The sequence below is a fragment of the Chiloscyllium plagiosum genome, unplaced genomic scaffold (assembly GCF_037043375.1).
Source record: "Chiloscyllium plagiosum isolate Xiang-an unplaced genomic scaffold, Cpla_swu_hap1 HiC_scaffold_42, whole genome shotgun sequence".
NCBI lineage: Eukaryota > Metazoa > Chordata > Chondrichthyes > Orectolobiformes > Hemiscylliidae > Chiloscyllium > Chiloscyllium plagiosum.
This window is the reverse complement of record NW_028270180.1, coordinates 13071537-13092438: the sequence shown is the minus strand read 5'-3', so window position 1 is coordinate 13092438 and position 20902 is coordinate 13071537. Positions and strand designations below refer to the sequence as shown.

The following is a 20902-nucleotide window of genomic DNA, read 5'->3' as shown; positions in this document are numbered from 1 at the left end:
AATTTGTGCCCCCCTTTCTGATCTCTGTGTCTACACAATCCTTCTCTGTCAGCAAGAAAACTAGGAGTGAGATGAGGAGATACTTCTTTGCTCGGGGTGGGGGTGGGGGGGTTGCTAGGAATTGGAATGCAACGCCTGAGACTATGGTGGAGGTGGATTCCACAGGAAGTTTCAAGTGAGAGCTGGATATATATTTGTAAGTGACGAATTCGAAGGGCTGTGGAGATAGGGCTGGAGAATGGCACGAGCTGGGTAGCTCCTTCAGGGGCTAGTACCGACGCAATGGGTCCTCTGTACTCTAAGATTCTATAATTCTATGATTCTTTATAGTAAACACAGATGCGTAGTACTCATTTGAAACTCAGCCTATTTATTCTGACACAGTTTGCCACTTTGATCCCTAATGAACTCTACTGTTTCCCTGATTCACCTCTTTTCCCAATATACTGAAAAAATGCCTTTAGATTTTCCTTTATTTTACTCACCAGTGTCTTTTCGTGTCCCTCTTCAATCTCTTAATTTCTTTTTTTAAGCATAGAATCATAGAGTCATATAGCACAGAAACAGACACTTCAGTCCAACTTGTCAGTGCTAACCAAATATCCTAAACTGATCTAATCCCATTTGCCAGCAGTTGACCCATTACTTTCTGAAGTCCTCCAGCCACAGCTGGTCTGGTCACCTCACCACAGGCTGTACATATCTATGACTCTTAGACTCTATGACTTCCTCTAGCAGCTCATTCCAAACATGCACCACCCTCTGTGTGAAAAAGCTGACCCTTAGGTCCTTTTTAAATCTTTCCCCTCTCACTTTAAACCTATGCCCTATAGCTTTGGTCTCCCCTACCCTCGGGAAAAGACCTTGGCTATTCACCCTCTCCATGCCCCTCATGATTTTATAAACCTCTGTAAGGTCACCCCTCAGCTCCAGAGTAAATAGCTCCAGCCTATTCAACCTCTTCCTGGAGTCCAAACCGTCCAACCCTAGCAATGTCCTGATACATCTTTTCTGAACCCTTTCAAGTATTGCAACATCTTTCCCATAGTAGGGAGACCAGAATTGAGAGTAATATTCCAGAAGTGGCCTCATCAATGTCTTTTACAGTCGCAACATGACCTCCCAACTCCTTTAGTTAACAGAAGCATGTTCTAGATGCCTCTCAGATTTCTGGTATTTTGAGCTCTTGATATTTACCGTAACTTTCCCTTTTGTTCTTTATCAAAATTCAAGTTTCCCTGGACTTTTGTTGGTCCTAGTCTTCACCTTTATGGAAACATGTTGGCCCTGCATTCTCATTATTTCCTGTTTGAAAGACTCTCACTGCTCCAATATAGATTTTCTTGCAACTAACTGCTCCTAGTCCACTTTGGCTAGATCCTATCTAATCATATTGAAATCATGGAGTCATGGAGTCACAGAGTCATACAGCATGGAAACAGATCCTTCAGCCCAACTTGTCTACGCCAACCATGTTTCCCATTTGCCTATTTGACCCATATCCCTCTAAACCTTTCCTATTTATGCACCTGTCCAAATGTTGGAATTCTACTCACCTCCACCACTTCCTTTGGCAGCTCATTCCATACATGTACCAGACTCTGTGTGAAAAAGTTGGCCCCCAGGTCCCTTTTAGATCTTACCTCTCTCACCTCAATCCCACACCCTCTAGTTTTGAACTCTCCCTGCACCAAGGAAAAGATCTTCCCTATTTATTTTATCCCTGCCCCTAGTGATTTTACAAACCGCTATAAGATCACCCCTCAACCAAATAGCCCCAACCTCCCGAAACTGAAACCCTCCATTTCTGGCAACTTCCTGATAAATCCTTTCTGCACTCTCTCCAGTTTAATAATATCGTTCCTATAACAGGGCGACAAGAAATGTACACGGTACTCCATTTGTTTGTTCATTCATTTCAATGTCAGTTGGGCATACTGGAACCTTTTCCCAACTCAAAATACTACTTTACTGACTCTTCTATCCCCACACCCGATGTTGTTCTCCAGAATTAGGTCCAACTGTATCCCCTGTCTAGTAGGACTCTCCACACATTCGCTTAATGCTCTCCTGCATACAATTTAAGAATTCTACCCCCCTAAGCCTTTCACACTTTGGTTATCCCAGTTAATATTGGTGGACAGGCACTGAGGAAAGAGATTAGTTACTTGCCTCAGAATTCCTAACCCAAACTCTGACCTATTCTTTAGGTTAGATTAGATTACTTATAGTGCTGAAACAGGCCCTTCGGCCCAACAAGTCCACACCGACCCTCCGAAGAGCAACCTACCCAGACCCATTCCCCTAAATTTACCCCTTCACCTAAAACTACAGACAATTTAGCATGGCCAATTCACCTAACCTGCACATCTTTGGATTGTGGGAGGAAACTGGAGCACCTGGAGGAAACCCACGCAGACACAGGGAGAATGTGCAAACTCCACACAGACAGTTGCCCGAGGCGGGAATTGAACACAGGTCTCTGGCGCTGTGAGGCAGCAGTGCTGACCACTGAGCCACCGTGCTGCATAGTATTTATATAGTTGATCTAGTTCAGTTTCTGGTCAGTGGTAACCCTTGATAATGGGTGCTTTGGTGATGGCAATGATCATGAACATCAAGGGCTGATGATTAGATTCTCTCATGTTGGAGACTGCCATTGCCGGCAGTGTGTGGTGTGAATGTTACTTGCCACTTATCAGCCCAAGACTGGCTGTTGTCCAAGTTATTGTTGAATATTGACACGACTGCTTCAGTATCTGAGGAAGCGAGAATGGTGCTGAATATTATATCATCATCAACAAATATCCCCATTTTTGATCTTATGTTGGAGGGAATGTGATTGACGAAGCACATGAGGAGATCGAAAGGCAAATGACTGAAACATTTTCTTTCATGGGATGTGGCTATTGCTTGAAATGCCAATATTTGTGGCCATTCTATAATTGCTCTTAAAGAGAAAGGCTTAACAGGGCATTGCAGGTGCCAGTTAAGAGTGAATCACATTATGACCAGTCTGGAGACACACGTAGGCTAGAACTGTGGAAGATTTCCTTCCTGAAAGGACATTCATAAACCAGATATGACTTTAGCTGATCCCATTGTGGTCCCTGCTGTGACAAGCTTTATAGTCCAGATATACCAGTGGCTGTGATGGGTTTTGAACCCATTTCACCAGAGCATTAGCCTGGGCCTTCAGATTGCTAGTCAAGTGACATTACCAAAATGCCAGCTTGACCAAGAAGGTAAGCTTTAAGGCACATCTTAAATGAGGGGAGGGACAGAGGGAGGCAGAGAGGTTTCAAGATCCTAAGGACCAGGCAGCTGGAGACACAGACACGAAGAGTGGAACAATTAAAATGAGGATGGACAAATTGGAGGACTTGAGGTATACTGGATCAATGTAGGGCTCATGGAGGTTAAGAGATGGGGGCAAGGGCAAGTGATTGAGGGATTTGAAAATAAGGATAAACATTTTACAATTGTGAAACTCCATATCCCTGGTTTTGCCAAATGCCTATTCTATCACCTTCCCCTTGCACACCCTTAAATATTGAAGCCATTCGCGGTGAAGTGTCTTGAGACATCTTAAAGACACAAAACAGACTTAAATAAATACAAGGACCTTCTTCCTAAATCACTGGGATACCAAGACTGAATCACAAATGTGTTCATTACCAGTAAATAGCCATCAATAGTTCGATAAATCCCAGTTTCTCTCTGTCTGGCTGGTGCTGTACACAAGAATGGTTTTATTTTGGCTAGTGAAATGTCAAAGATTTATTTCAGCCTTTTGCTACTTTTGTCATGAGATAATCAATTTGTCCCGTCTTTCACTTTTATGGTTCCTATCTCTTAATACTAACATGTGGGGGAAGAGCCATGTAGAGCATGTAATGAGCTCAGCATTAAGAAATGATTCACTGCATTTAAGTTGATTAGAACTGTCCAACCCAGTTATAGTACTCATCTGTAAAGCAATGTCTTCTAAATGTATCTTGGGTTCCATTTGTTATCTGCACTAACTTTACAGTTTTTGCGCGGGGTGCTGTTTGGAATGACTAGACAGAGAGGAGAAAGTGAGAACTGCAGATGCTGGAGACCAGAGTTGAAAAATGTGGTGCTGGAAAAGCGCAGCAGGCCAGGCAGCATCTGAGGAGCAGGAGAATCGACATTTCGGGCATAAGCCCTTCTTCAGGAATGACAGGTCTGGGAGAGTGTTGACCTGAGCTGGGGCAGAGCTGACTGCAGGGAGTGTAGGTAGCGGCGCATGGCCGCGAGCGTGGAGTGGAGAATCCGGAGGGAGGTCTGTTGTTGGAGGCTTCGGATTTGTTGCAGATACTGGTTGTCCTGGTTGGGTCCAAATTGTGTTGGTCTGAATGTAGTCTGGAGTCCATGCGGGGTCAGTCGGTTCCATAGGCAGGTGCTGAGGAAGGAGATGTGGCTGTGGTAGCGAGTCTGTTTCAGGACGTGGCTGAAGAGCTTCAGGGCAGAGGAGATGACTTGGGGGAAGGGCTTATGCCTGAAACGTCAATTCTCCTGCTCCTCAGATGCCACCATGACTAGACAGAGCTAAGTTAAAAATCACACAACACCGGGTTATAATCCACCAGGTTTATTTGGAAGCACCAGTACTAGCAGAGTCATGTAGACAGAGCTAAATATGTTAAGTACATAAGGTTAAAAATCACACAACCTCAGGTTATAGTCCAACAGGTTTATTTGGAAGCGCTAGCTTTTAGAATGCTGCTCCTTCATCAGGTGGTTGTCCATAAGAAGGGTGTCATAATAGCTTTGTTCAAGAACTGAATCCCAAAAAACATTTAGAAGAATCAGAGAGGATAATTTTATTAAATTACTAATTTTCCTCATATCAGTAGAAATGAACAAACAAAATGGCTGCAGATACAATTACAACATTTAAAAGACATTTGAACAGGAAAGGTTTGGAAGGACATGGGCCAGGAGAAGGCAGGTGGGACTAGTTTAGTTTGGGATTATGTTCAACATGTTCTGGTTGGACCGAAGGGTGTGTTTCTGTGCTGTATGTCTCTATGAAAGGGTAATATTGGGATAAAAGAAATTAACCGACTAAATGTGCTTCACAAAGTGAGATCTAGCATTAACGTGTAACTGTCCTAACTACAGATAATTGGAGTACTTTAAATTTGAAAGTTAAAAATCACACAACACCAGTCTGGCACTGGTACCTCTAAATCATGGTTGGACAATAACCTGGTTTTGTATGATTTTTAACTTTGTACACCCCAGTCCGACACTGGCACCTCCAAATCATTTAAATTGCATGTGATGGGGATGAAGAAGAAATGAGCGATTTCCACATCTGAGGAGAATGAGATTCAATCCACGGTTTGGGTCCATCGGTAGTTATTACAATAGCAATGAATAAGGAAATGGCTTTGGTCTCTTAAGATTCCCTTCATTATGAATAAATATAAAGTAGCTTATTCAGTGAGATCCTCCATGAATGAATAGATAATAGGCTGGTGGACTGGGATCCCTTTATCTGAATCAGAATCAACAAAAGGACCATTCTTGAGCAATCTATTGTGCTATAAGCACTGGTTTGAATTAGCCAGAGGGCATGTTGGTTGCAAAACACTTGAGTTTGAACTAAGATAAAGTGGGGTAGTACTGCTAGATACTGCCTGTTATTCTGTCTAATTTTTTTTGGTCTAATTCTCTGTTACTTCACTATAAACCACCTGATAATTGCTTTACTAGTCAATGGGAACAATTTTTGAAAAGACAAGTGTCCTTAGTGACTTCCTTTTGTCTGGTTTTTTTGCAGTGTTTTTGCAAGCTATAATTAGTTGAATCTCTCTGTTTCCTTTCTGGCCTTTGATTTTAAAATTAAACTAAACTTCGAAAATATTTAAACTTCGCGTGTTCAGCACTCCTGTACAAATCCGGAAATCAGGCGTGAAGCTATAAGACAGCCAAAATCAGACGCCCAAATTCTAGAGATTCCCATCCTGCTTCATGTGTCTAGATTAGAGTGGTGCTGGAAAAGCACAGCAGGTCAGGCAGCTTCCTAGGAGCTGGAAAATCGACGTTTCAGGCAAAAGCCCTTCAGCAGGAATCTGCTCCTGGGATGCTGCCTGACCTGCTGTGCTTTCCCAACAGCACTCTAACCTTGACTCTGGTTTCCAGCATCTGCAGTCCTCACTTTTGCCATTCTCCTTCATTCCAATGGGGTCTGACCCAACGTTGGGGGGATTTATACCAAGAGAGCAGCGTTTGGAGAGTGAAGGTACTCTGCATTAAGTGTGAACATATCGAAAATTCAGATTTTCATTGACTTTTGTGACTTTCACTCAATTTGAAAGCCTTCAGATTTGGACAATGGTTTACTGGTCACTGCAGCAAGTGTGTGAATTCATTGACCACATTAATCAATCGCTCTTTCTTTCCCTCTCGGTAGAAATCTGCTTGCTGACCCGGGGCCGTCGAACAGCGAGCGTGCGAGCTGACACTTACTGCAGGCTGTACTCCCTCTCTGTAGACCACTTCAATGAAGTGCTGGAGGAATATCCAATGATGAGACGTGCCTTTGAAACAGTGGCTCTTGACAGGCTCGACAGGATAGGTATATCTCCTTTTTATTCTAATTGAGAGGCAGATTCACCTCTTCCTCCACAGCTTTTATTTCTAGCTTTTTCTCACCCTCACTGCCGTAAGAAATAAAGTATCAGGAAATACTTTCAGGTCACACAGCTCATAAATAAATGCTACTTATGTGCAGGAAATCAAGGACGTTACACTGTTACCTGTGAATTTGCAAACATTTGTGCTTCCTTCAGCTGGTGTGACACTGAGGTATATCACGAGAAGAATCGTGCCTGAAAACAGCAATTTCTGGAACACCTTTCATGTGCCACATTGCTTTACTATTGAATATTTTCACCCCTCACTGTTGCAATATAATGTAGCTGCCAATCCATGTACAGCACGTTCCTATAACAGCTGTTTGGTAGTGACCAGATAATTTGCTTTCGTGATGTTGATTGTAGGTTAAGTATTATTGAGAATATAGGGAAGAGTAACTCACCTCCTTTTCTCCAAAATAATGCCGTGCTTTCTTTTAAGGTGGACAAGCAGGAGGCTGGAAGAACACAGCAAGCCAAGCAGCATCGGGAGGTGGAGAAGTTGATATTTTGAATGTAACCCTTCTTCAGCATTGGGGGTTGTTGTAAGGGGAGCTGCAGATAAAGGGGGTGAAGGGTGGGAGGGGCAGAGTGGTGAGGTGAGGATAGGTCACTGCCACAGCACTGTGACCTCTTCAGCCTTCCAGCTTTTTGACCATACTTTATGTGCAGCTCCCCTTATACCCACCCCAGTTCTAAAGACGGGTTACCCCCAGACACTTCGACTTCTCCACCTCCTGATGCTGCCTGGCTTGCTGTGTTCTTCCAGCCTCCTGCTTGTCTACCTCGGATTCCAGCATCTGCAGGTTTTTTTGTCTCTAACCAATGTCATCTTTTAAGCCCAGTTGAGAGAGTTGACGGGACCCAGGAAAACAGTTTAATAAAAGTAAATCATAGTATTAGAGAACCTTGGAACTGCTCTGTCATCAGAGGGAGACAATTGGTGGTGAGTTTAACCCAAGGGTTACCACTCCTCAGATAACATTGAGAAGACAGAACTTTCATGGAGAGCTTGTCTGTATGTGACTTGAACCCATACTATTGGCATCCACAGAACACACCAGACGGTCTCCTTCTTTAAAGACCGTAATTTCCCTTCCCACATGGCTGAAGGTGCCCTCCAACACATCTCATCCACGTCCCACACCTCTGCCCTCAAACCCCACCCTTCCAACCACAACAAGGATAGAGACCACCCCCCCCCCAGTCCTCACTTCCACCCACCGACCTCTGCATAAACTGCATCATCCGCCAACATTTCTGCCACCTACAAACAGACCCCACCACCAAGGGTATATTTCCCTCCCCACCCCTACCTGCTTTCCGCAAAGACCGTTCCCTCCGTGACTACCCGATCACCCCCCCCCCAACAATCCACCCTCCCGTCCTGGCACCCTCCCCTGCCACCGCAGGAATTGCAAAACCTGCACCCACACCTTCTCCTTCACCTCCATCTAAGGCCCCAAAGGAGCCTTCCACATCCATCAAAGTTTCACTTTCACTTGCACATCCACCAATGTCATCTATTGTATCCATTGCTCCCGAGGCGGTCTCCTCTACATTGAGGTGACTAGACACCTTCTCGCAGAGCGCCTTAGGGAACATCTCCAGGACACCTGCACCAATCAACCCCACTGCCCCGTAACCGAACATTGCAACTCCCCCTTCCACTCTGCTGAGGGCATGCAGGTCCTGAGCCGCCTCCACCGCCACTCCCTCACCACCCAACGCCTGGAGGAAGAACGCCTCATCTTCCGCCTCAGAACTCTTCAACCCCACTGCATCAATGTGGACTTCACCAGTTTCCTTATTTCCCCTCCTCTGACCTTACCCCAGTTCCAACTTTCAGCTTAGCACCATCCTCAATACCTATCCTACCTGCCAATCTTCCTTCCCACTTATCCGCTCCACCCTCCTCTCTGACCTATCACCTTCATCCACACCTCAATCCACCTACTGCACTCTCAGTTACCTTCTCCACCATCCCACCCCCATCCCATTTATCTCTCCACCCCGGAGGCTCTCTGCCTCATTCCTGATGAAGGGCTTTTGCCTGAAACGTCGCTTTTCCTGCTCGTCGAATGCTGCCTGACCTGCTCTGATCACTAACCAGTTGCCCAGCCAACTGAGCTAACCAAGTAACACAGTGACCACTGCTGTCATCTGACAGGGTCAGTTCTGATGTCTTACATGCTGTGGTCAGCAGTCAATGGCTACTGCCTCATGAGGTATTTGGCATCAAGGCTACCATACCAAAAATAATTGGAACTGTGGAAAGTATATGAATTTATCTGTAGATGGCGATTTTAAATGTTGATGCTTTCAAGTTCATTTCATGTATTGGAATTGTGCACTCCATCCCACAATGACTTGTACCATTCCGACACTGAGCAGAGGCAACAAATTAATCATATTGCAATGACAAGAACTGATGAAAATCCAAATTATTAAAACACATAAATACACATTTATTTAAATTCATTGGCCGGACTAGTCCATTGTGGATAAAAGGAACTTATCCAGACATTGTGCCTCTTTTTTTTTTGAATTAAGCAAAATGTGAGTGACAATTGCATTCTCCATGTCAATCAATCAGCTCCCCTTCCTCATGTAGCATTAGTTAGAATCCCTACAGTGTAGAAACAGGCCCTTCAGCCTAACAAGTCCACACCAACCCCCCGCCAAGACCCATTCCCCTACATTTATCCCTGACTAATGCACCTAACCGACACATCGCTCGACGCTATGGGCTATTTAGCATGGCCAATTCACCCAACCTGCACATCTTTGAACTATGGGAGGAAACCCACATAGACATGGGAAGAACATGCAAACTCCACACAGGCTGAAATTGAATCTGCGTCCCTTGCACTGTGAGGCAGCAGTGCTAACTACTGAGCCAATGTATCACCCCATTATTGCTTCCTTGGAATTTGGCATTCCTGCATTTGTCCTGATAAGTACAAGATGAAAAACTTTGACAACACGTCTCCTTTTCAGCAAAACTCAATTTCTGTATTGCAATCCATAAATTGTAATATTGATTAAAGCAGTCAATTTGCAAGAACCTGTTAAAGCCGGTGAACTATAATTTTGAAAGCATTAAATCCCTAAGCTACCATCTTTTCAATTCAGGCAGTGCTCAGAGGTTTGCAATCTTGAATCTAGACCTTTCATTTTTTAATTGCCAAAATTATGTTGCTCTTTACTTTTTTGTCGGCTGAATGAAGTAATGAGTTGAACAGATAATGGAAGGAGAATGACTGAAAGTCAGCCTGTGACCTAATCAGTGGAACAGTCCTCTGAGAGTAGGAGAAAGCAATGTAAATTTGACAATATAATTGAAATCACAGAACATTATAATTTTAATAAGTAATCTGTTACTTGTCAGATTTTTAGATTATTCTGATAGTGATTTAACAGAGCTATTGTTAAAAGAAATCTTGGTGCATTTTAGTACTTTTTAAAGCGATGCAGAGATTATTGAGATTGCAACTGCAATAATTGAGTTGGAATTCATACTAAATAATTGCTGTTAGAAAATGTTCTTTTTAATCACGTAAAGAGGCACAGGGAACCTTACCAAGAGAGAGTTTACTAAGTTGATGTTATATTTTACATTTATTGAAAAACAAAGTACTGCAGGTGTTGGAAATCTGAAATTCTGAAATCAGAAAATGCTGAAAATAGTCAACAGGTCAGTCAGCATCCGTGATGAGAAGCAGGGTTAATGTTTCAGGTTGTCAAGCTTTCACTGGGGATATCGCTCCTACATTTCTTTGAAATAGAAACAAGGGATTTTTATATCCACCCAAGCAGATAGGTTTCACATCTTATTGAAAGACAGTGCCTCCCTCAGTAATAGAAACATAGAAAATAGGTGCAGGAGTAGGCCATCCGGCCCTTCAAGCTTGCACCACCATTCAATGTGATCATGGCTGATCATGCAGTCTCAGTATCCCACTCCCGCCCTCTCCCCATACCCCTTGATCCCTTTAGCAGCGAGGGCCACAACCAGGTCCCTATTGGATATACCTGGCCCCCACAACTTCAGGAAGAGAATTCCACAGATCCCCAACTCTCCGAGTGGTGAAATCCTTCCTCATCTCAGCCCTGAATGGCTTACCCTTTATTCTTATACTGTGACCCCTAGTTCTGGACTTCCCCCAACACTCAGAACATTCTTTCCACATTGCACCTGTCCAGTCCCAGCAGGATTTTATATGCTTCTGTGAGATCCCATCTCAATCTTCTAACGTTTATCAAGTACAAGCCCAGTCGATCCAGTCTTTCTTTATTTACTGGATTGTCAGCCTTGACGATTGCTCTGGACTATCAGATTGAGACTTGAACCCAGGACCTTGTGACTCCATGGCGAGAGTGAGGACAACAATTATTAGTCCAAATAACAACGGGGCTAAATTTGCCTCCTCTTTTTTTGTTGTTTGTGAATATTGAAGCTAGATGGGCTGTTCGCAAATGAGCAAGAAATTCTTCTGATGATCTGACCATCATTTTCTCCTTTCACTTGCAATACGTTCTCCCTGTGGTGAGAGATCATTCACCTGAAACGTTGACAGTTTTACCCTGCCCTGATGCTGCCTGACCTGCTGCATATTTCCAGCATTTTCAGCACCCACAGTTGTCTGCTTTCTGTGAGGTTGCCATTAGTTCATCTTACAGGGATCTTGCATACAGTGGGCATAAAGGTCTGCTTGCAATGTGCTTCTGAGTGGTGTGATGTGGGAATAGGTAAAGACAGATCTTGTGTCTCAGTCAGCAATGTTCCCGCCTTTGAGCTAGCTGCTCTGGGTTGAAATTCTAATCTAAAATTTGTTGGCCAAGGAATGTGCATGAATAAGATGATCAAGCGGGTTAATATTCAACCAGTGCACACAACCAACAGGCTGATGATCAGAGCAGGAGAGAAGCCCATCCTTCGGGTACAGTGATGTCTCTCAGAGTAAAGCCCCTTGTTTCTGTCTAGCAGAGAGTGATGCTTATAGTAGGGACTTTGGTAGGGAGTGGGCTGTGTAAATGACAATTCATTGCAGCCCCTTCACAGTTCTCGTCAAACTCAGGGCCATATTATAAATCTAGGAGAGAGTGAGGACTGCAGATGCTGGAGATCAGAGTCAAAAAGTGTGGTGCTGGAAAAGCACAGTAAGGCAGGCAACATCCGAGGAGCAGGAGAGTCAACGTTTCATGATGCCCGAGATGTCGACTTTCCTGTTTCCCGGATGCTGCCTGACCGGCTGTGCTTTTCCAGCACCACACTTTTTGACTTACTATAAGTCACCAACCTCAATCAGAAAAGGACACCACCAACCTTGTGAGGTTGCAGTTGACTCCCTGGGTGAGGAACAGACGTAGACACAAGAGGGGAAGTAAATCATTCTAAGTGTAAATTAATGGGAGTTCGCCACTGACGAGTCCATTTTCCAAGATGTTATGTTGCAGTCTCTGACACTCCAGGGAAAATAGCCCCTGTCTATTTAGCGCCTCCCGACAGCTCAAACCCTCCATCCCTGGCAACATCCTTGTGAATTATTCCTGAACCCTTTCAAGTTTCACAGCATCTTCCCTCAAGCAGGGACACCAGAATTCAATGCAGTATTCTAAAAGTGGCCTAACCAATGGCCTGTACAGCTGCAACATGACTTCCCAACTCCTGTACTCAGTAACTGGCCAATAAAGGCAAGCATACCAAGTTGTAAAATCATGAGAGGCATGGATAGGGTGAATAGTCAAGGTCTTTTTCCCAGGAGAAGTGTGTCCAAAATTAGAGGGTGTAGGTCAGATAGGAAAGATTTAAAAGTGACTTAAGTGGCAACTTTTTAACGCAGAGAGTGACGTGTGTACGGAATGAGTCACCAGAGGAAGTGGTGGAGGCTGGTACAATTACAATATTTAAAAGGCATCTGGATGGGTAAATTAATAGGAAGGGTTTGGAGGGATAAGGGCCAAGTGCTGGCTAGATTGACTTAGGATCTGGTCGGCATGGACGAGTTGGACCAAAGGTTCTGTTTCCACACTGTACATCTCTGTGACTGTATGACAATATAAAATGAGTATTGGAACATGCTGGAGATTGCAGATGATAGAAAAGGAGTTTTCTAGTAAGCTTTGCAACAGCATTTTGCTGCTGAATCTTTTCTCTTCCATTTCCTCCTCTACTTCTTTCATAATTCCATTTAGTTGCTCGGAATGCTTTAAGCCAAGTGTTCCGGGCACCTCTTCAGGCCATTTGGAAGAATGGGCGAACCCAGTGGAATTGCACTGACAGGACAATTCTGTTGAAACAATGGAAGTGACACAAGCAGGTCAGACCACAAGGAGGGGACAGATGGCATCCACTTGCTCCAATTCCGGTCTCAAGTGTTGCCCGTGTGGAACTGGCTGAACAAGTTGCAGGTCAACTAGATGCAGAACATCTGCCAGGCAACCTCTGGCAAGCAATTTAATTCACAGCTTGGCTCCAGACAAGCTGCAAGTTCCATGTGAGGCTGAAAGGGAAAGGCACCCTCCTCTCTATTGATTCACTCTGCGTTCGCCACCCTTTCTTTATCAGTCAGAGTAATGGATGCTCTTCAGAGGGTGGGTGCAGACTCGATGGGCTGAACGGCATCTTTCCACACTGTAGGGCTTCTATGAGAACTGTTAGACCAAAAGACACTGGAGCCATGGAAGGCCATTCAGCCCATCGAGTCTCCTCCACCATTTATTGAGATCATGGCTGATTTGATCATTGTCAACCCCACATTCCTGCTTTTTCCCTTCCTGATTAAACATCTGTGGTGCTGGTCAGACAGCATCCGAGGAGCAGGAGAGTCGATGTTTTGAGCATAAGATCTTCATCAGGAATGTGATGAAGGGCTTATTCCTGAAACCTCGACTCTCCTGCTCCTCGGATGCTGCCTGACCTGCTATGCTTTTTCAGCACCACACTTTTTTAACTCTGATCTCCAGCATCTGCAGTGCTCACTCTCTCCCAGTTGATTAAAATCTGTCTATCCTAGCCTTGAATATATCGAATGACTTAGTGCTGTGCCCAATCCATTTGCTCCTTCGCTTCCATGTATACAATGCCATCCAATCTGATTGATCAGGCAATCTTATTACCCCAACTTTTGCAGAGGCCGAAATATGCATTCATTCAAAATGCTAGTGGCCGCTGTAAATATTAACAATGCTTTTTGTTTAGCCCTAATTTTCAGCTTCTCATATGTTTAAACCTCCTCATCATAGTTTGTTTGCAATTTCCCCCACCGTGCAAAGCGAGCTCACAATGCCAAGTCCAATCAGAGCTGGGAATTTGTCCATGTTGTGAAAACCATGCAGTTCCCACAGGATTAGTGTGGGGAGGTGCTGTGGAGGCAGAAGGGTCACCCCCTAACATTTGGAAGGGTTGATTAGCAGACATACTAAACCTGTGTATCCAAAATGGAGACCTGCACTCTTCAAGCTCAGACCTGTCGCTTAGATCAAAAGCAAAACTCACAGAGGTTAAGAGCAACAGATGCCCCTTACAGTGTGCACCAAGACACCAATGCAGTCGAATTGAAGCACTGACTGCTGTACTGTAGAATCCTGCAGCGAAGGAAACAGTACTGTAACTGGACCCAGATTGGATCAGAAACATAGCCTGTTTTGTATCTCATTCACATTAGTCAACGTATATATTGTTGCACATTCGTGTTCCTTATTTTGCTAATAGATGTATCTGACTCGATAGAACAAACAGTAGCTGAGAAACTATTGGTAAAGATACAAGTGAGCAAACACTTGATGTGTTCCTGTTGTCCATTATTTAAACAGAGGAGCCAGTGCATTTAAAATAAGGTGATTAAATACTGCCTCTCAAAGCAGACAAATGAATGTCAGGTGTTTGCGTTGAATTGTACAATGGCCTTTATCATCAATAACAATTTCCAGGCCATCGTCCCCTATAGATGTTCCGTGAAATAAATGTTTTCGTACACTGACAATATACTGCCAGAGGTTTAGATCTCACTTCCTGAAGGAACAATGACAGAAACACAGGAAGACAAATGTTGCTTCCCTCAGGATAATTACAACCCTTCAGAATGTTAAGCCTTATTAAAGCACTATGAATAGCATTCAGTTGCAAAGTTGTTTTTGACTTAATATATTCTCATTCTGCTGACGATCAAGGAATAGAAAAATTATTGCAGCAACATAGCAGCTTAGAATCGGTACGAGAGTGGATGCTGTGTCAAATGAATCACCTGTATGTCTGATCTCCAACATGACACTTTCCATCTCCACATCTCTCTATTGCAATCCTGGTCATTCATTTCTTGTGTCTCCTCAGCTCTGAATATAGTTTTTCTGCATGTTTCAGGCTTCTCTTAATATCCTCACTGTCAAATTGGGGACTTCTTGCAACATCCCCCTCTCCTAGATGCACAGTAGCAAACCAGGGCTTTTACCAGAAGCAAGTCATAGACCGCAGTTTGTGAAGTTCAGTCTGATACCACTCAGTCAAAGTTTCTTCATTCCAGTTCACTGATAATTCAAAAATGTTTGGATTCCGTTTTTCATATTGCATATTTCAAATAATTTGACTTCTTTTTGTCTAAGCCATGCATGCAATACCTGATCTTGTCATAGAATCATATCTCATGGACACAGACCCTTCGGTCTAATCAGTCCATGCTGAACATAATCCCAAACTAAACTAGTCCCACCTGACCCATATCCCTCTAAGTATTTCCTATTCATGTACTTATCCAAATATCTTTTAAACATTGTAATCCACTAATTCCTTAGGATGTTCATTCCACACGCAAGCCACCCTCTGTGTAAAAGATTCGCCTCTCGTCTTTTTATTTTAAATTTCCCTCCTGTCACCTTAAAAATGTCCCCCCATGTCTTGAAACCCCCATCCTCAAGAAAAGACACCTAGCATTAATCCTATCAATACCTCTCATTATTTTGTCAACTTTTATCAGGTCGTCTCTCAGCTTTTTACACTCCGGTGAAAAAAGTCTCAGCCTTGTCAAGAGCTTTTAAAACTAAAATAAAGGGAAAGTCACAATAGTCCTACCAGACCAAACAGGTGCTCTTTTGTGGGGAGGGGGAACAGAGAGAGAGAGAGAAAGAGAGAGAAACAGTTGTGGGTGGTTTAACCTAAGGGTCACCACGCCTCAGGCAAGGGAGTGTTTGAGATAGAGAATCCTTCATGATAACCTCATCTGGAACTGGACCCATACTGTTGGATCATTCTGCATCACAAACAAGTTGCCTAGCCAACTGAACTAACTGACCCATCCCAAGATAATGGTGTGGCAGTTCTACTGGACCATGGGGCTGATCTTTCATTAGAAAGAGATGACTGGGGTGGTTTAATGTGACCGTTATTATACCTCAGGCGAGGTCGAGAGTTTGAGAAGGAGAGTCCTTCATGGTAACCTCAGATGGTGCAGGAGTTAGAATCATAGAGTCATAGAAATGTACAGCATGGAAACAGACCCTTCAGTCCATACACAGTGTTGACATCAGTCTGCATTGCAAACCACGCAGACAACACAGCAGAACTAACCAAAACCATCTTAACTCCAGACTCTTATTTTACAGTCTAGTTCATGCAACATTTAGATTTTTATATGCACGTTCTTCCTACCACCATGTCAGAACAATACCAGAACTTATTAACTTTATTGCTGGTGTTGTTATTTGTACTGTGCTCTGATTTTTAAATCATCTTCAAATCTAAAATTCCTTACATTAATAATATGGTTAATGCAATTATTTTGTATTTTCAAAACACACCCACCCTGAACTACCTCCTCAATGTCCTCAACTAAATTTGGAAGTTGGAATACAGTAGATTTGGATGCCTTGGTCAGTATTTCTCCCTCAATCAACAAAAAAAACACGGATAAAAAGCAAATATCGCAGTTGGTGGAAATTTGAAACAAACAGAGAATGCTGGAGAAACTCAGCAGGTCTGGTGTTATTAGTGGACAGAGAAACAGAGTGGAAGTTTTGAGGTCCACTATTACTCTTCTTCTGAGCATTCTGTTTTTGTCACAAAATCAGATTATCTGGCCATTATCACATAGCAAGTGGGAGCTTGCTGTGCACAGATTAACAAGAGACAAAAAAAACTACAGATGCTGGAATCCAAAGTTGACAAGCAAGAGGCTTGCTGTGTTCTTCCAGCCTTTTGCACAGATTAGCTGACAAGTTTCCAATAATAAAACAAAAACTCCACTTTAAATGGACTGCATTGGCAGTTCAAGGCATGAGAAGCTGTTCTAAGATGCAAGTCTTCCTTTTCCTTAACATGGAAACTACAGTGACTATAAACAAGGGTGTTTCATTCCCCATTGTAAACATCCTTCAACTTCATAATGCCCATATTAAAAATCAAACCAGTCGAAAATGGCTTGTGAAGTTTGTCCGTACAGAAAGCTCTATTTTCTTTTGGACTTGTTCAACTTGCCTTGTGAAGATACAAATTAATAATAATACCCTACTTTCTTGACAGCAATACTGTCTAGGGACTGAGGCAGTCTGTGTTGAATACAGGTCATTAGTTAAGTAAATACCTGCAGTCATTACAGCAATACTCCAGTCATTATAACACTGCTGAATTTCAAAACTGTCCGTATTAAAAAGAGGGGGAAGAACAACGAAAAGCCAGTTTTACCTTGGGATTTTCAGATATAGTCCACCTAATGACATACAATGCAGATAAGGCACATACCTCTATTTCCATGGCTCGTTTTCCCTGGAACACGTTACTCACCCGTTACTGATCAGAAGTCTCTCTCATTGTGCATCAGAAGAATTTGCAGGTTAATTTTCAGCTGTTTTGTCCTGCTACAAATGCCTTTTTCCTGACCATCAAGTCCTGGAGTAGTATTTGAACCCACAGCTCCTTGCCTAAATTGCTCAGTCTTTTGATTGTAGGAGTTGGGACGTCATGTTGAGGTTGTGAGGCCTCGTCTGGAATACTGTGTCCAATTCTGGTCTCCCACTTAAAGGAAGAATATTATTAAGCTGGAGAGGGTTCAGAAGAGATTTACCAGGATGTTGCCAGGTATTGAAGGTTTGGGTTATAAAGGAAGGCTGGATAGGTTGGGCCATTTTTCATTGAAGCACAGGAGGTTGAGAGATGACCTGATAGAAGTTTATTAAATAATGAGAGATAGGGTTGATGGCAGGTGACTTTTCTCTGGGATGGGGCATTTCAAGACTAGAGTCACATTTTTAAGGTGACGGAAGAAAGATTTAGAAAGGGCATGAAGGACAAATGTTTTACACAGAGGGTGGTTCGCATGTGAAATGAACTTCCAGAGGAAGTGGTGGATGTGGGTACAATTACAATGTTTAAAAGACATTCGGATAAGTACATGAATAGGAAAGGTTTGGAGGATATGGGCCAGGAGCAGGCAGGCGGGACTAGTTTAGTTTGGGATTACGTTCTGCATGGACTGGTTGGACCGAAGAGCCTGTTTCTGTTCTGCATAACTTTACGACTCTGACTCAGAGGCAGGTAATTTTTCCATTGTGCCAAAACAACTCCATATAGCAGAAAAATAAAGAAAGAAAGAGCAAAATAAGTTTAAAGAAGTGTTACTGTTGTAGCGGACATAGAACAAATTATGAGCAAGCTCCCCTCACACAGCAGGATAATAAATAAGTCAATTGTGAGTAGCAAGAAACCAGACTAACTTTGAAATGATTACTAAAATATTTGATTACAAAATATTTGAGTGGATTATATATTTCTCCTTTAACATAACTCAGCTGGTTGTGGTCACAATATCGTAGGTAGCACAATGCATTCTGTGTTGCACATCTAACGAGAAAAGGTACAGAGACTTGGAGCTGAATTCTACCTGCTGCCCTGGGGCGGGGTGGAGTGGAATTGTGGGAGGATAACAGAGTGGCTCCCCACCACTGTGTCGCCGCCAGCATCAGATGGGATGTGTGCCTTAAAGCAGGTTGGCGATCCTCTTCACGGCCATTTTACAGAGTTGCTGCCATTTTACTGATGGCTGAGAAAGCCTCCCTCTCCCCCCACCCACCTCCCACTGCTGGCATAGCCACTGGGTTTGTAGAGGTGGCTACCCTGTGGCAGTGCGCGAGGCCTGAGCCTTCCTGGCTCAAAGCTGAGGCTGATGGCCCAAAAAGTTGAACCTAGGTAGGTTCCCTTTCTCTCACACAGAGCCCTCTGTCTCCTAAGTATTGATTTTTGTTCCTCTGTCTGAGGATGCTGAAGGGGCCCTGAGGTCTCCCATCTGCCTGATCTCTCTCTCTCTCTGTCTGTGATGCGGCTGAGTCTTCAGATTTAGTACACTGCTCCTTGCAGCTGTGTAGAACTTCTATTAGGCCACGTTTGGAATATTGTGTACTACTGGTCACCACACAACCAGAAACATGTGGAGGTTTTGGAGATGGTACAGAAACAGTTTACCAGGATGTTGCCTGGCTTGGTGGGTACTAGCAATGGGGAGAGATTGGAACAATTTGGCTTGTTTTCACTTGAACTTCAAAGAATGAGGGGTGACTCAACAGCAGCTTACAAAATTATGAAAAGCATGGATAGAATGGATAGTTAGAACCATTTTCCCAGGGTAGAAATCTCAATTCCGAGACGATATAGTTTTAAGGTGAGAGGGAGAAGATTTAAAGGAGATGTGAGAGATCAGCTTTTTGCCCAGAGGGTGGTAAATGCTTGGAATGTGTTGCCAGAAGAGGTGGTTGAGTTGGATACAATAGCAACATTTAAAAGGGATCATGACAGATATATGAATAGGAAGGCATAGAGGGCTACACACTGTGTAGAGACAAAAGGTTTTTAATTTAGAAAGGAATCATGTGTCGGATCAGTCTATTCTTGTGCTGAATGTTCTTTGTTCTTGGCTGGGTAATACCAGGCCATCCTGGTAAAGTTGTTGAGCTGCCAACAAATGCAGGCTTGGGAACCCAATTTATACTGTGACCTTGGGATCCCCAAATAAACCAAACTACTGCAGATACTGGAAAATCTGAAATGAAAGCAGAAGTTGTTGGAGAAACCCAGCAGGTCTGACAGCATCCGTGGCTCGAGAAAGCAGACTTAACATTTCAGGACCTGTGTCCCTTCTTTAGAAGTGAAGCAGAACTACCATTCCCAGACAGATCGATTGGAGAATCATACTTGACTGCAGATACTCCCTGGAATGGCATTGACAGAGGAAAGTTAGAAGTCACACAACACCAGGTTATAGTCCAACAGGTTTATCTGGAAGCCCTAGCTTTCAGAGCGCTGCGCCTTGTGGTTGTCACCTGACAACCACCTGATGAAGGAGCAGTGCTCCAAAAGCTAGTGCTTCCAAATAAACCTGTTGGACTCTAACCCGGTGTTGTGTGATTTTTAACTTTGTACACCCCAGTCCAACACCGGCATCTCCAAATCTTGACAGAGCAAGCTCTTGAATAGGAATAACACTCAAACATTTGTTAGAAAAATACCATTGGTATTAGTGCGAAGACAATGGGGCAACTCGTAGCGATGAAGAGATATTGACTTGGGTTTTGAGTTGTCACTAATTTGTTAGCCTAGCATTAACTTGTCGTCTTGGTGAATGTCAAAACTTCTGCCTTTGCACAACAATTTAAATTCCCAGCAGTAAGCTTTTTTACAATCTAGAGACCCTGTTCTTGTGTGAGACAGTGCACCTGATAAAGATCTCACATCGCAGCACAAAAGAAAGCAAACATTAATTCTTCAACTAACACCACCAAAGTGGGTTAGCTAGGTGTTTACCTGACTTCTTTTGTGGCACCTTGCTGTGTGTAATTTGTCTGCAACATTTCCAAGCAACCAGCAGGATACAAAAGAAAATTTTTCAACAATCATTTCTGAAACATCTTGTCACATTCTGATGGTGGGAAAGGAGCCAAATGCAAAGTATATTGTCTCCTTTATGTCAAGTGCCACATTTATCATTTTAAAAAAACACTTATTTAACATTTAAATAAGAGAAAACAAAAACTAGATGTTTCCTGTTGTTTCCACTGATCTTAATTTAATTGCTCTTCAAAACGAAAGAGTGAGAGATTTATAACCAGCTGTCAAGCTGTGTCATTGAGACCAAAGAAGCTATTCTGTTCTGTTGGCTTACAGAAAGCGTATACAGAATGTTTGTTCAGACTGGCACAGAAGGAGGTCGTTCAGCCCAACATATCTATGCTAGCTCCCTGCAAGAGCTATT

At 43.3% G+C, this 20902-nt stretch overlaps 1 protein-coding gene across 1 annotated transcript in view; it reads left to right on the top strand.

Annotated features, from left to right (window-relative positions):
- LOC122542472 (potassium/sodium hyperpolarization-activated cyclic nucleotide-gated channel 3) overlaps positions 1-20902 on the top strand; it is a 451331-nt gene that overhangs the window by 370144 nt on the left and 60285 nt on the right. The window contains exon 7 of the mRNA XM_043680205.2: positions 6446-6610. Coding sequence (XP_043536140.2) covers positions 6446-6610 — 165 coding nt within the window. The remainder of the gene's footprint in view (positions 1-6445; positions 6611-20902) is intronic.